Source organism: Pan troglodytes, chromosome 16, assembly GCF_028858775.2.
Source record: "Pan troglodytes isolate AG18354 chromosome 16, NHGRI_mPanTro3-v2.0_pri, whole genome shotgun sequence".
NCBI lineage: Eukaryota > Metazoa > Chordata > Mammalia > Primates > Hominidae > Pan > Pan troglodytes.
The window spans coordinates 30,472,289-30,488,611 of record NC_072414.2 but is presented as its reverse complement, the minus strand read 5'-3'; the positions used below and the strand labels follow the sequence as shown (position 1 = coordinate 30,488,611).

Sequence of the window (16,323 nt, the reverse complement as noted above, 5' to 3'; positions counted from 1 at the left end):
TGTTGCATTTTGGCTATTTCTGTAGGACAGTGATACAACACATCAATTCATGACTTAGGATGTTCTGAAGCACATTCTTTTTTGTTTCGTTTTGTTTATGGAGACAGAGTCTTGCTCTATCCCCCAGGCTAGAGTGCAGTGGTGCAATCTTGGCTCACTGCAACCTCCGCCTCCCGGGTTCAAGCTATTCTCATGCCTCAGCCTCCTGAGTAGCTGAGATTACAGGCGCCCACCACCACACCCAGCTAATTTTTGTATTTTTAGTAGAGACAAGGTTTTGTCATGTTGGCCAGGCTGGTCTTGAACTCCTGACCTCGGGTAATCTGCCTGCCTCAGCCTCCCAAAGTGCTGGGATTACAGGCGTGAGCCACCGTGCCCAGCCCCTTGAAGCACATTCCTATTCAGCTCTTGACTACTGAATAGAGACCAGTTTCTTTCCTTTGAATAGTAAGAGATTCCTCACTCACTGGTGCAGTTCTCACTTTCAGAGTGGCTCTCCAGGTCCTCCTGCTCACTTCTCTCTAGCACCTCTGTAAACTCTTGAGGGTTCTGGCGTTGGGGGAGTGCGCTTAAAACCTAGGATTGAAAGAAAGCTTGGAAGGCTACTAATATAGTTTGGATGTTGTTCCTGCCCAAATCTCATGTTGAAATGTAATGTTGGAGGTGGGGCCTGGTGGGAGATGCCTGGATCATGGGGGTAGGTTTCTCATGAATGGTTTAGTACCCTCCTCTTGGTACTGTCCCCATGATAGTGAGTTCTCATGAGATATGTGTCCCTCTGGGAAGCTAGGACAGGGCCCCACTGCTCCTTCTTCCCTTGCCTGGCTCATGTCTATAGTGCTGCATGGGAATGGTTAATGTCTATGAGCCATGGGGTTGCATGCATGGCAGCTCATCAAAGAATCAAACTGTAGCATAACTACCCAGCCAGATGTGTGGCACTTCCTCCCTCTCCCTCTTGCTCCTGCTTTCACCATGTGACGTGCCTGCTTTTTCACCCTCTACCATGATTGTTAAGCTTCCTGAGGGCTTCCCAGAAGCAAATGCTGCTATGTTTCCTATTCAGCCTGCAGAACCTTGAACCAATTAAATTTCTTTTCTTTATAAATTATATTTTCTTTGTAGCAATGCAAGAATGGACTAACACAGCCACCAACTAACTGCCAAGGAGGACCCCATGCTTGAGGGGTCCAGTCTCGCTGGCACAGTGATGAACTACAGTGGACAGCCACTCCTTGAGTAGTGGTCATAGTTAAGGGACAAAAAAATCATGGTTCCAGTCTGGAATAGCCAAACAAAGAAAAAAAATAGCCAGAACAAAGAAAAAAAAAACAAAATAGTGCTTAAATCTAGCAAGAGAAATAAGAATAATTCATCACTGTTATAGTGCTTCACAGTTTTCTAAGCATTTTTATGTATTTAATCAAACATCATCTAATCCTAACCACAACCAAAGAAGGGGTGAGGAAACTTTCAGAATGATTTCTATCTGATTTCAAAAAAGACTCTGTTCAGTTACTTTTTACCCTACATGGTGATGTGATTTTTTTTGTATGAGACTGTTCATTGCAGAGAATTATAAGCAATTAAAGGACAGTTTCTATGGTGAAAAGCATATTTTACAATAAGACTATGGTCAGTGGATTTCTATTTTATGTCAGCATACACTGTTTGCCACAATTCCATCATGCACTGGAATGAGGTTATCTATTATCTAGGCTTGTGGGTCTGATGGGACCAAGTCACTCATTGAGAAAAATTGTCTGAGGAAGGCTGAGGTCATGGCTAACCAGTAATTCTCAGATGGGCCTTATATTATTTTGTTGTGTAAGTATTTGGGAAGTTCTCCAAGTTGCTTCTTCGTGCCTATTGGGCATGTCTGAAAATATGCAAAAAAGGCCAAGAATTTAATAGATAAGAATGACGTGATACAAATATGCTCCAGTGAGCAAGGTAAGAGCCTGACCCAGATTTTCTTCCCAGTTTGTTTATTTCTTTTTCTTTGGGTCCACTGGCCCTTTGCCAGCCCTCCTCCCAGCAAGCTGCTGGCAGCTCTCTGTGTCCCTCTGGGAAGCTAGGACAGGGCCCCACTGCTCCTTCTTCCCTTGCCTGGCTCATGTCTATAGTGCTGCATGGGAATGGTCAATGTCTATGAGCCATGGGGTTGCGTGCATGGCAGCTCATCAAAGAATCAAACTGTAGCATAACTACCCAGCCAGATAATTCAATTGTTCCTAGAGAGTTTGATGGGACCCAGAAGAAGTAGCCACCAGGTATATTCAGTCGGCACTGACTTCAACAAATGCTCTTAGAGTTTGAAGTCATAGCGTTGTCCCAGAGTCAGCTCACTGGGTCTGCCCGGGACTTGCAGTACCTCTTCCCTGCTCTGGTGTTTATTTCCTAGCCCCAGTCCCCAAACCCCACCCACAGACTTGTGTCCAATTTCCAGAACTGAAGAGGACCAACTTCCCTCCTGACTTCTGAGACTCATGATTCTTCAGACATGACAAGTCCAGATTGAGACTGCAATCCCCAAGGAAGGCCAGCTGTCTTGCTCAGCAGAGACAATACAGCTAAAAGCTCTTTCTCACTTTAGGCAATTCATGCACTTGGTTAGACATTTATAGACTTCAATTGCTCATCCAAAAAATCTAGGTCATTCTTTACATAGAGCTTCACACTTTGGAAGGAAAGCCAGGCCCAGGGAGGAGCGTTTCTGTTGATGTCTGGTTTGGCTGAGGCAGTAGAGAGTGCTTCTGCTGTGGGAAGAGGGAGAGATGGACCAGCGCAGGCACTGTGGGCCCTTAGGGGACCTGGAATTTTCACCCCCTGGCCACTGACTCACAGAGTCTCTGAGTAAATGGTGCCAATAATAGCTGCCTTGTGTTGATGTCATGAAAAGTGGTGGGTTTAAGGATTAGGCTTTCTAAGGACATTTTTAAAGTATGTGCCATAATTCCAGTGAGAAGGGCTGGGTGGGTCTGTTGGGGGTGTAGGGCTTCCTGGGGAGGAAGAAAGAATAGAGGTGTGGGTGAGAGGTTTAGCCATGTAACATGGATGGCCAAAATGGTAGAGCTCTTCCAAGTATATTCCTACCTACCTCCTAAGCCCCAAGGAGAAGGACATGCCAAAGAAAGAGCCTTGGGCTGGGAGTGAGAGGGCCCTTCTTGTGGAGGTTCCTCTACTCACCATGGCTGAGGCATGTTGCTTCAGTTTTCTCATTTTTTAAATTTCAGCTCATGGTTCTGCTGCTGCATTGAGCTGCTGTACAATGCAAATGTTCAACACAGGTGAAGCTGTTTGTTGAACCTAAGTGCCACAAAAATGTAACATATCATTATCAGGTGTTCTCACCCAGAGAGAATAGTGTGGTTCTTCAGCCACTCGCTTGCTTCAGGGATGGTTTGTGTGGGCATGTGCTCATTTTGTACAGGTCTGTTCCTGTGTACCTAGATGCTGTGCAACTTGAAAGGCCTGCTCCTCCTTCCTGCTCTACTACTCTGGCCCCAGCAGGACAGTGAATATCAATAGAACAGAGGGAGGAAGCACGGGTTCTTTTCCTTCAAGTCTTTTCCACGTTGGCTTCTCTGCAACAGGAGTTGAGGGAGGCTTGGTTAGAACAAATCACCTTTGTCTGGGGGTGGGTTAACCAGATTTTTCCCTCTTCTGTGTCTGTGGCCTTGGTTGTGGCACCAGCTGTCATCACTGCCCCAGCAGTTGGGTGGGAGAGAAGAGTTGAGCCTGGCCAGCCCCTCTCCTGCTTTGGTAAGACTCCGCTTAAAGGCCTGTCGTAAAAGTTTGAAATTGCAGGTCAGGGTTAATTTAAAGCTTGTGTATTGTCCATGTTATGGTGTCCCCCAGCCATTCCAAGTAAATAATTAAAAGCCAATTGTAACCGAGATATTCAGAGCTCCATAAATTCCTGGACACCATAATATGACAAGAAATAGACACTAGTCTAACTATATGGCAGGCTATCCTATGTGGACCAGGGTATGACATACCAGGTTATCCCAGAAAGAAGAAGAACAGGACAAGCTTTACAAGGAACTGAGCTTCCCTTCTCCCAAATTCTCACCTTATATTAACATTTTTGTTCTTGGTTTAGAGCACCAACCACTTCAAGAAACTGCTGTTGCAATGTGGATTTCTCTGAGAGGATTCACCCTTGAAGTCCTTGTCTCCTGCAGAGGAATTTGTGGATCTGGATTAACTGTCCAGTCATTGGGCAAGGCCCAGAGGGCATGAGATTAGGAGTGAGATGAGGAGTGGAATGGGTTCAGGAACACCTGGGGAGCAAGGAAACCAGACAGGAAGGAATACAAAAGGAAGCCCAGCAAGCACCAGCCCTCTTGAGGAGGCTTGCAGCTGCTGTGGGTGCATGCTGGAGGTGGCCCACACCTGTCCTGAGAGCTGACTGCAAGCATCTCTTCCTAGGTGCATGTTCAGTGACTTCATGTTGGTAGCTTGAAACTGGCCATAGTGGAAGTATTTACACCATGCAAATACGTGAACACTGCAAACCAGGGTTCCTCTCACTTCTCTCCCAGGAGAGCTTTACATTAAACTCTTGCAAGCATCCTGCTGGTGGCAACCATAATGGATTCTCACTTTCCCTGAAAAGCAGGACTTAATCCTTAGCAGATCACTTGCTTTCTCCCGATTGTTCTCCTCCCCTGAGTCTTGAGGGGCTGGGGACTAACAGAGACCAAAGTGGCCTTGGTGATATGTATGAAGTGGCTCAGGTCATAGACGGTATACAAGTTCAAAGTTTGTATCACCACATTGTTTCTTCACATGCACTTCCTGCCTAAGTTGCTGCCGTCCGCTCTAAAAAACTAAACAAACAACGACCGGAAAACAAACTACTGATCTTATTTTCAGCTTGCCAATTTTTATACAGTCTCCAAACAGGATTTAATGAATGTAATAGTCTTGCTGACAAATAGGTTTTATTTCTTTGGAATATTTATCACATAGTTATTTATTTAGAATTCTGTGTGTATACCTACCAGGTTCAACCTAGACCCAGCCTAACCATGTTTCTGGAGATACTGACCTCCATTATCAACCTCAGCCTTACCACAGGCTCTGCTCTAACCTTGCCCCTAGGTTTTCTGATCCTAGCTTTCCCATTACCACCCTCTGGCCTCTGGTTGTGGCACACCTGTTATTTCATGTTAGGCCCTCAATGCTGACAGCTTGCCTATCCTTCATATACTGATCTGTCTCTGGTACACTCAAAATACCTTCACACATCAAGAGATTTCCTTGGAAACCAAAACAAAGGAGAAGAAGTGACTGTTCCGGAGTTGCTGCCTGGTGCTGGACGTTTGTTTTCATGTTTCATGTTCATCTTGCAGCAAGGCATTTCCATCTCATCCCCCAGACAAGCCTTCACTGTAGGAAAGCTGGCCCCCACCTCTTATCAGCAAGGAGCAGGGTCTGCATCACCACCCTTTGCCAGTTTTCTCTCACGAGACTCTGATCATCAGGGAGCAGGTCTTCTCTCTCAGAGGCAAGGAGCTTATTTCAGGCAATAACAGCAGTTTTCATATAGTTCTTCAGATCTCCTTTAGTACCTAGGACAGTGCTTTCCATAGGGTAGATTCATTATCAATGTTGGTTAGTGGTGTCAAAAATTATTTCTACTTGAAGTAGAATGAACAGTTGCTATATAGAATAGTTAGGAAGCCATATCCTGTCATTGGAGGGGTCCAAGTAGAGGCCAGACAACCACTTACCTGTGATGGTTTTAGGAGGGAATAATGCATTTGGATAGAAAGAAGAGGTAGAAGATGGCTAGCCTTTTCCACCCTGATTGTGATCTCATAAACTATGGGATGCCAGCACTGAGTCTAACAGTGGAAAATAGGCTGTTGGCCCAGAGACAGATGACTCTCCAGAATCCGCTTAGTTTTTCTGTTTTCTTGAGCAAGTGGTCTGCAGGTTGAATGAGTCTTTAATTAATATGCTTCTCTAGCAGCGTACATTACTCCCCTAGTCAAATGGCAGAGTATGTAAGATCAACATTGTGTACCCCACTGAGGCTTCAACCCTTTAAAGAAGTCTTTTCCTGTAAGTGTAAGGAGAAGCAGATGGTAATGAAAAAATATGCACATTTTATTATGCATTGCACATTTTACTTATTAGAATTTTTAGTATGACACCCTGCATTTTAAAAAGCCTAAAGATGAAAACAAAATGGAATTATTCTTTGAAATATTTAAATCAGCTTGCAGCAATTATCTCAAAATATGAAAATAAAATCTAGCAGCCTGGAAGGTAGATCTTCCTTGACCACCCACTTTGAAAATCTCGTCTTTCAAAGGGAGGCTCTTCCTCTCAAAAAGGAAGAAGAGCATGCTGTACAGAATGAGGGCAGGAAGGGACATATCCCCGATGAGGTTGTTCAAAAAGGAAGAAGAGCATGCTGTACGGAATGAGGGCAGGAAGGGACATATCCCTGATGAGGTTGTATAGAGCTGGAGCTTATGTGTGGGAGAGCCGGTGGTGGGAATGAGGGCAAGTGACTACACTGAACCATTCTCTCGTTGAAAAGTAGAACCAGGACTGGAGAGGAGTTACCTCGGAGTTCTGGACTGGGTGTAGAGAGAGAGTGTTTCTGTCTGCTCCTTCCCTAACCACATCTCTGCCTCCCTTGGCTGAGTGAGTCATCCTCTGCCAGCCTTACCATTTGCCAGCACTCACTCCCACAGAGACCATGTGAGGATTAACAAGCCGTACTTTGGGAACATCACTGAAACTCTGTGGAAAAGCAGTGCAAGGTAAAGGTGAAGTGTGAATATGATTGTGAATCTTAAGCACAGAACCCTGAGTTCTTAAAGGCAATTTTTAAGATTAGTATCCATCAACCAGAGTTCACAAGAGTTTTTCAGAAATCACCAGAGTACAAAAGCTATTTCACGAAATGTGCAGTGGCTGTGACCTTAGTGAGATTTCTTAGACTCGTAGCCATAAGGACTGGAAGAGTTCGTAAAGCTCAGCTCCCACTTTATTCTTGAATTCCTTATCCTGACGAATGGTGATTCAGCATGCAGCCAGGTATAGTGGAAAGAGAAGGGGCTCTGGAATCAGACAGACCTTGGGCCAGGTCCCAGCTCCTCCACCCATTGTCCCTTTGACCTAGAACAAATTACCTAATCTCTCTATGCTTTGATTTCCTCAGCTGTGAGTTGTGAACAATGCTTGTTGTTGAGAGTTAGAACATGGTTAAAGTGTTTAGCACAGCTCCTGGTATTTAGTAGGGCTTCAATAAATGATAGCTGCTATGCTAATTACAATAATGCTTATTAAGTGTTGCTCTTCAGGCTCTTTTTTAATATCTCTGTGATGGCAATGCTTCCATCATCAGACAGTGCTAATGGCTAGAATTTTCTGCCACATGTTGTGCCCAATCCTATTTCCTATAATTTCTATCCATCTACTCTGCTGCTGCCTTTTGTGGCCCCATAGAACAAGTCTAAACCAACTCCCACAAAGAACACTTCAGATATTTGAAGACAATTTTAATCTCTTCCCCAAGTTTTCTTCATGGTAAACCCTTTAGTTCCTGGAATCCTTCCATAGGTGACTTAGTTTTGATCTCACCCAGGACACGTCTAAGTCCCTTTTCCTCACATATGAGTATCCATGGGAAGATGTTAGCCAGCCATAAAGGAAAGTTGAGATGGCAAGTTTTAGATGCCATCCATACTGAATAAGCTGGCTTTTGTCCATGGTTCATGTGAACATTCTAATGCATACCCTACAAGTATATTTCACAGTTTCTTCTTTTCACTGTAGTTTCACCACAGTGTTCAGGAATATGAACACTGCTACCTGTGAGGAAGGGTACATTGTAAAGACTGTATTGTCAAATGCTGCATTGAAAAGCCACCCCTTGTAATTGTGGTAGGTTTGATGGCATTATTGCCCCCTGACTTTTTACCTTCTCTATGTCAGTGATATGTTCCATGTGACTTTGCAGTTCCTGCCCTTTGATTTTATATTCAGTAGTGTGACTTGCTTTGGCCAACAGAATGAGTCAGAAGAAACAGCATGCCAGCTCCAAACCTAGGCTTCAGAGGCCCTGGGTATTTCCAGTTACTCTTCAGTGTTCTGCCATCATCATGAGATAACCTACCCCCACTAGCCTACTGGCCCAAGGAAGCAGGGAGGCATGTAGGCTAGGGCCCCCAGCAGCACCCAGCCTGCACTAGCTGATTCTAACCAACTCACAGAAACTTGAGCAAAAGTAAGTGATTACTGTTTTAAGGCACTGAGTTTTGGGGTGGTTGGTTATGCAGAATTTTTGTGGCAAGAAATAATTATTATGGAAATTATGTGGGGCCAGAAAACATAAAGTAATACTAACCCTACCTGGACAGAGTACAAGTTTAGAAGAATTAATGAAAGATTTACAAAACTATAACCAAGCTAGATGAACACTTTATAAAAATGATTTACCAAATTGTAACTTTGAATTTCTTTTGCAAACTGTGACCAGGAAGAAGATAAATGTGTATATTACATTTCACGAATGAAATAGGTAATGACGAAAGCAAACTCAATTTCTAAATATATGTGAAAAGTTAACATGTTTCCTATTTGATATAGTTCACTCATTTACTCAAGAAATGTTGAATGAATCATGTGTCAGTACCACTCTAGGCCCTGGAAATATAGTTGTGGAAAAAATGGACAAGGCCCAAGTCTCATGAAACTTGTATTCTACTGGAGATTTAGAAAATAAAAAATTAAATAAATAAAGCAGATAACTTCAGATAATGGTAAGTACCATGAGAAAACTCAGGCAGGGTAAGGAATACCTTAGGTAGTTTAGAAAAGACTTCTCTGAGGATGTGACATTGAAACTAAGACCAAAATGACATCAGTAATTCAAAGGGAAGAAAGACTACATTGAAGAAAATAGCAAATGCAAAGGCCCTGAGGTAGGAATAAGCTGGGAGTGTTTGAGGTACAATTAGAGGTGTGGAGAGGAGTAATGTGGTATGAAATGAAGTGGATGATATTTAAAGAGGCCAGGACATGTAGTGCTTTTCTGGCCACAGTAAGGAGTCCGTTTTATTCCAAGTGGAATGGAATCCACTGAAGTGTACTAAGTGCATGACTTGATTTATAGGTTTTAGGAGTTCGTCCTGACTTCTGTATAGGGAACAGATTGTAGGTGGACAAGAGTGGAAGCAAGGAGGTCGATTAAGTCATTGCATCATGGTGGCTACAACTAGGGTGAGGCCAAGGATGGAGAGAAATGAACAGGTTTGAGATATATATTGGAGGTAGAATCAAGACTTTCTGATGGATTGGATGTGAAGGAACATGAGAAATAAAGGATAATGGCTAGGTTTTTAGTTGGGGTAACTGAGTGGATGCTTGGTGGTGCCATTTCTGGAGATGAGGAAGATGCGAGGAACAATGAACTCAGGGGAGGGAGAGATCAGGAGTTTTGTTTGAATGAGTTAAGTTTGAACTTAGATGTTGAATTGGATTTGCCAGGTAGGCTGCTGGACATACTAATTGGGTAGCGAAGGCTGAAGATACCAGTTGGGCAGTCATCAGCATATAGATGGTATTTTAGCCAAGGGACTAAATGAGTTCATCTAGAAAATAGTAGTGAAAGTGTTTTATTTTTAATTTAAAATTTAAGAAGTTTTAAATTTTAAAAACTGTCAAAAAATAAATAAAAGAAAAAGCAGGAGGACTCAACCACAGAGCATGCTGACATTTAAAAGCTTAGCAGAAAAAGAGGAGACAGAAGAAGAGCCTGGGAGAGAGGCTGAGAGAGTGTGATGCTATGGAAGCCAAGAGAAGAAAGTGTTCCAGGAAAGAGAGTCATCAACTTGGGTTGTGTTGGGTTGAATGCTACTGAGTCATAAAGTAAGATAAGGATCAAGGAGTAACTATTGGATTTGGCAGTGTGGAGCTGATTGGTAACTTTGAAAATAAAAGATTTAGTGGAATAATGGAATGATTGAAAAGTAAATGGGAGAAAAGAAACTGATAACAGTGAGGTTTTGCTAAAAATGGGAAGGGAGAAATAAGTAGCTAGAGAGGATGAGAGTTTAAGGTTCTGTTTTGTTTTATTTGGTTTTGAATTGGAGATGCAGAGGCATATTTCAGTGACAATGGAAATAAACCCACAGAGAGAAAAGTTGATATTGTGGGAGAGAAAATGGACAAATGCAGGATCAACGTCCTTGAGAAAGGGGGAGACCCAGAGCACAGTGAAGTGTTGGCCTTCCATGCTAACAGGAGAGGGCAGGGGGTAAGGGCAACAGAGTACCAGTGAAATGGTGGATTTGGGGATGGGAAGATGAAAGACACTGTCAGTTTACATATACATATATATATATGTGTATATGTATATATATATATACACACACACACACACACATATATATATACATTTTAATATATACACTTTAATTATTGAGATGGGCTCATGCTCTGTCACCCAGACAGAGTGCAGTGGTGTTATCATAGCTCACTGCAGCCTCAAACTCCTGACCTCAAGCAATCCTCCCACCTTGACCTCCCAAAGCACTGGGATTACAAGCATGAGCCACTGTGCCCAGCCACGTATATTTTCTCAATGAGATATGACTTTAGGTCATCGTTTGAGGAGCCAAGACTTCTGAATCCTGAGCCCAAAAGCACTGTGTCCTTCACTTACCATTTGGTACATTTGAAGCAGAGTGAACATGATAACCCCTTTAATATAATTTTAAAGAGCAATACAGATGACAAAACAATTCATGTATATTCTTTCATTTGATACTCTTGCCTTGAATAATTGAAGTTCCCAGTCTGGAACAGAATTCAGTTCGTATAAATGAAGACACTGTAATGAAGGGACTATTTACAGAGATGAGAGTGGAATTAAGAGATGTATCCAGAAACTATCAACACTCAGGAGTCATTACCACCCTTGGGGCCAGGGGGCCAAAGGAGATTAATAGTATTAGATCCAACGAGAGCTGGTGCCATGAAGGGAGGACCAACCAGCATGATCATTCATGGAAAAGATATGTAGTCACTGTCAGGGGAGTGGTGTCAATGCAGAGAGGGAACGAAAAACAAATATCCTGACTTCCCTCCACTCCCAATCTCTTGCTGGTGCTTCCCAATGGCTAAAACCAACTGGAAGCCAGCTGGCAAGTGAGTGGGCTGATATTTTTCATGGTGAAAGAATAGATCTGGCAGAGAATAACCAGCAGAGCTCCTAACACTTCATGCCATAAATGTTGAAAAGATTTTGAAAACCACTCCAAGGGGAATCTTTTTACCCAATGCCAGTGTATAAATGCATCTTATTATTTGGTGCCAGCTGGGATTTAGAAAACCTAGCTAACCATGTTCTTTAATACAAATCATCATGAGTACTTGTAATCCACTTGCAATCTTAAAATGTAATGTTTGCCCATAGTCTTCTTTTATTTCCATCCAGAGGCATATTAACCATAAAACTAGAGAAGCATATATTTCAGGGCTCCTCACTTGCATGAGCCCCTTCCAACACCATGGGAGGGCCCTAGAAATGTATTCATATGGTCATTTGTTTTTGTAAAATTTGTAAAGGTAAGATATTTTAACTGCAATCTATTAAAAACCAACTTTTCTCACTCTGACCCCAGAGAATTCTCTCCCTGCCCACCCCCCAACCAGTTATATGAACTCTAGGCCCCACAAAACCTGGATCTGCTTCTGCTTTCAGTGAGACTCAAGTGTGCTGATGCACATTTTATCCCTTTCCCGATTTTACCACTGTGGAGAGGAAAAGGGGTAGTTAATGAGCATCAAAATGGACATTCTGCAAGGGAAGAATGTAGCAGGAGGATGAGAAAAACAGAGGGGGGCGGTGCTAGGGGCAGTGGAAGAAAATCACAAATCACTGTGCCTGAAGGATTGCACCTGAGTCACAGAGGGTTTGCAGGTGTCTACCAGGTGACTAATTTCCCTCCAGGGCCTAACTCAGGTGCTGCTCTTTATATTTTCAGATGCAGATGGAAACCTGTGTCGAAGTAACCAACTGTTGCAAGTCATGCTGACCATGCACCGAATTGTCATCTCCTCTGCAGAACTGCTCCAAAAAGTTATCACCCTATATCCTTTAACTCAGTGACTGGCAATCCCAAAATGGAATCCACCCAAAAAGTAGCTTGAAATTTGAAGTATGCTTTTATTTTTATTGGTTTGGAATAACCCTGAGTGGCAAATAGGTTCATATGTCCTTTCAGGGGTATGGGTGCATGTGTTGGGGGTGTGTTTGTGTATCCTCTGTTGGGTGGGGCAATGTTATTGATGCTGATTGCTCTGGGGGGGGGGTGGTTAAAGAAATCAATATGCAAGCACAATTTTCAGGCTCTTAATAGTAAAAAATATTTTTTCTGTAGAGTGTCCAAAATAGATATTCATCCTGTGCAAATTGACAAAGGTGCAAGCATGACTCAAGGATGAATTTCTTTCTGACCTTCCTGTCCAATTCTTCAACTTTCTCCAGGTTCTGAAGAAAGATTCCCAGTGCCACAGCATCTGGAGAATCTGCTGGTGCCTTATTGCTTCAGGCAGGAGGATTGACTATGTGCCAAGCAAAACCTGCTGGATTTTAATCTTATTATGGGATATGAATCAAGTAGGGAGGAGAAAGCTCCTGCTTGCTTTTTCTCACTGATGACACTGTAAGCAGCAGCCCCCACAAAAGAAGAGTTGTAGGCGGAGTGAGACCGTTTAGCACCCAAGGCGCAGGTCCCTGGTACTGTGTCATGACTTGTAGCTGCTCTAACACTTTTCCACTCTCCTAATTCCCCACGTTTCATCTTACAGCACACAGAAAAAATAAAAACCATCAGGGCTGAATCCCTTCTCTATACCTACTCATGAATCTTTACCTCTCATCTCAAAGGAGGTGTTTTCCAGTAGCACACAAAGTGGGGGAGCATTGCGAGAAGTGCACATAAATAAGAGGTGCAGGTAATAAGTGGGTGCCTCTTCTGCAGAGAATTTTAAACCATCATGAAACCAACTCAATGTCTACTTTTTATTAATTTCATGTACCAGTGATTATAAACAATGTCAGTGATTAAATATTCCTCCCTAAAAACTTATTTGTTGGCCTAGGGACTAAATTGTTCCTGGGGTGTCTGGGCACAGTAACTCACATCTGTAATCCCAGCACTTTGGAAGGCCAAAGTGGGCAGATCACTTGAGGTCAGGAGTTTGAGACCAGCCTGGCCAACATGGTGAAACCCCATTTCTACTAAAAATATGAAAAATTAGCCGGGCGTGGTGACATATGCCTGTAATTCCAGCTACTCATGAGGCTGAGGCAGGAGAATCACTTGAACCTGGGAAGTGGAGGTTGCAGTGAGCTGAGATCACACCACTGCACTCCAGCCTGGGCAATGAAGTGAGACTCTGTCTCAAAAAAAAAAAAAAGAAAGAAAGAAAGAAAATTGTACCTTGGGGTTCCTGCCCTTAGTGCACTAGTGGCTGCCTACATATTGGGGCAGACCCCCCCTCCCTTTCCCATGGTCCCTCGTACTTCTCACAGAATCTTACTCCACCAGCTATCACCCCTCCTATACTTTTAAACTCTACCTCTTCAATGGCACCTGCCCCTCAGCCTAAAACACATTCAAGTCTCCTCATCTAAAAATCAACTCTTAACCCTACCTCCCCATCATTCCATTGTTAGGGTTAAAAATTTGATGTGAAAGCGTCTTAAAATAGTCTACACTCACTATCTCCAATCTCTTTACTACTCCTCACTTCGTAACTGTGTTAAGTTGGCCCCCAGTATTCGAACTTTCCTCTGATGTCACCAGTAACCTCCTAATTGCAAAGCCCAATGGCTTTTTCTCATCTTTGTTTCCATTGACCCCCAGAAGCATTAGGCATGACTGACAACCCCGTTCTCCTCCCAGCTCTCCCTCCAGGGCTCCCGGAACTACACCCTCCTGGCTTTCCTACCTCTTGGGTTGGGCCTTCTCCAGCTTTTCATCTAGAGGCTTCTTTGAACTCTGCTTACATATAGGTATAATGTCCTGGTTTTCCTCTTACTCAGCTTCCTTTCTGTGGGTGATTTCTCACCAGAATTTCTACCACTGTTTCCACCATTCTTCTGTGCTGATGGTGACTTTCAAGTCTGGATTTCTCTAACTTAAACCTTTCCCTTTTTTTTGGAAATTGGTGTGGGGAGAGGGGTCTCACTATATTGCCTAGTCTGGTCTCAAACTCCTGGCATCAAGTCATCCTCCCACCTCAGCCTCCCAAAGTACTGGGATTACAGGCATGAGCCACTGCACCCAGCCATCTAACCTAAACCATTTTTCTTAGGTTTATACCAGTTTGTCCTGCTAACACTTAAGACTTTAATATATTCATTAGCCCACTGTCCCCACCCAGAGCCACTACCTCATTAATTCTGCTTTGACACCAGTACAGCCTTGTTTTGCCTAAGACACATTCTGAGAAATACATCATTGGGCGACTCTGTCATTGTGTGAACACCATAGAGTGTACTTACACAAACCTAGATGGCATAGCCTGCTACACTTTAGGCTAGATGGTACAGCCTGTTGCTCCTAGGCTACAAACCTGTACAGCAGGTTACTGTACTGAATACTGTAGGTGGTTGTAGCACATGGTAAGTATTTGTATATCTAAACATAGAAAAAGTACAGTAAAAATATGGTATAAAAGATTAAAAAATGATATGTATAGGGGGGCACTTACCATGAATGGAGCTTGCAGGACTGGAAGTTGCTCTGGGTAGTCAGGGGTGAGTGGTGAGTGAATGTGAAGGCCTAGGACATTACTGTACATAACTGTAGATTTTATAAACACTATATACTTAGGCTACACTAAATTGATAAAAAATATTTTTCTTCAATAATAATTTAGCTTACTGTGACTTTATGTTATAAACTTAATTTTTAAAACTTTGACTCTACACAGTGTACAGCTGTGTAAAAATATTTTCTTTATATTCTTCTATAAGCTTTTTTCTGTTTTAAAATGTTTAATGTTTATTTACTTTTTAAACTTTGTTGTCAAAATCTAAGACACAAATATACGCAGTAGCCTAGGCCTATATTGGGTCAGGATTATGAAGACAGGATGAGGCAATAGGAATTTTTCAACTTCATTGTAATCTCATGGGACCACTGTCATATATGTGGTCCGTCATGGACCAAAATGTTATGCAGCACATGACTGTATTTTCATGGTCAATTTCAGTTAATAGTGTTAGTATCTATTCTTGCCTAAACCAGTAACATCAGAAGCACTCTTGACTTCTCCCCTGCTTTCACCTCCTACAGTCTGTCACCTGATCCTAGGGTTTCTACTTCAGAAATGACTCTTGTCTGGTCTCTGCTCTCCATTCCCATACCATGCCTTAGTTCATGTCTCCGTGGTCCCTCTCCTGAACCACTGTCCCACTCCAGTCTTTGTATCTACATGGTCCGCCTACCCCGTCTCATGGTAGCTACCCTTGAAATTCTTTCCTACAAAGCAAATTGGGCAGGCCATTGCTTCTGAGCCTCTGCAGACTACGGAGTTAATGTCAACTCCTTAGCTTGCCAGCAAAAGGGCCTCCTCAGTCTGTTCCCAGCGAGTTTTTCCTGCTTCATTCCGTAGCTCTCTGAGAAACCCTTTCCCTTCCTCACTGAACTTCTCAATATACTGGATGTAATGGGGCCTTTTATCATTCCTGTGCCTTAAAAGCCTTTCTACCCTCTTTGTTTAGAAGCTCTTTCAAGACCCTTCTGGGAAGCTTTTCTAGACTTTTCCAGCCCTTCTCCCCTTTTAAAAATACTTCTAATGTTTTAAAATAGTATTATTGATTGACAATCTATTTAATTCCTTTGATTTTAGTTTTGTACTGCTTAAGTCAAAGTGCGTTTCTCATATCTCTGGCCTGGATGTAATCTGCATTGAAAAACTCACAGAAAGTGTGAAGTGTTTTTATTCTGTTAGCTAAATAAATGTATCTACCTAAACTTCAGTCCGTTTTGCAATGTAGTGCCTGTGTACTCTGGTCTTTATAGATGACCGTTTCAAGTAAAGTACAGAATGTTTGTGTCTAGCTGCTGTGATTTCAATTTGGTTAATAATATAAAAGATTGCAAGGGTACTGAAAAATTGATTGAATTACAAATTAAGAAAGATATAAATATATTTTTTATTTTAAAAGTACGTACACTGTAACTTACCTATTTGTGTGTCGTCTCCCCCGCTAGACTCTGTCTTTCAAGGGCAGGGAGCAAGGCTTATTTATCTTTGTATCTAGAACTTAGT

The 16,323-nt window shown here is 42.6% G+C and overlaps 1 protein-coding gene across 3 annotated transcripts in view; it reads left to right on the top strand.

The window, feature by feature from the left end:
• The window catches only part of RASGRP1 (RAS guanyl releasing protein 1), a 75,351-nt gene that overhangs the window by 26,541 nt on the left and 32,487 nt on the right, over positions 1-16,323 (top strand). For all 3 annotated transcript variants that reach the window (XR_010151348.1, XM_510293.8, XM_016927918.4), the window contains exon 3: positions 12,021-12,126. Coding sequence is in view for 2 of the 3 variants with exons in the window: in XM_510293.8 (XP_510293.2) it covers positions 12,021-12,126 (106 nt within the window). In the remaining variant the exon portion in view is untranslated. The remainder of the gene's footprint in view (positions 1-12,020; positions 12,127-16,323) is intronic.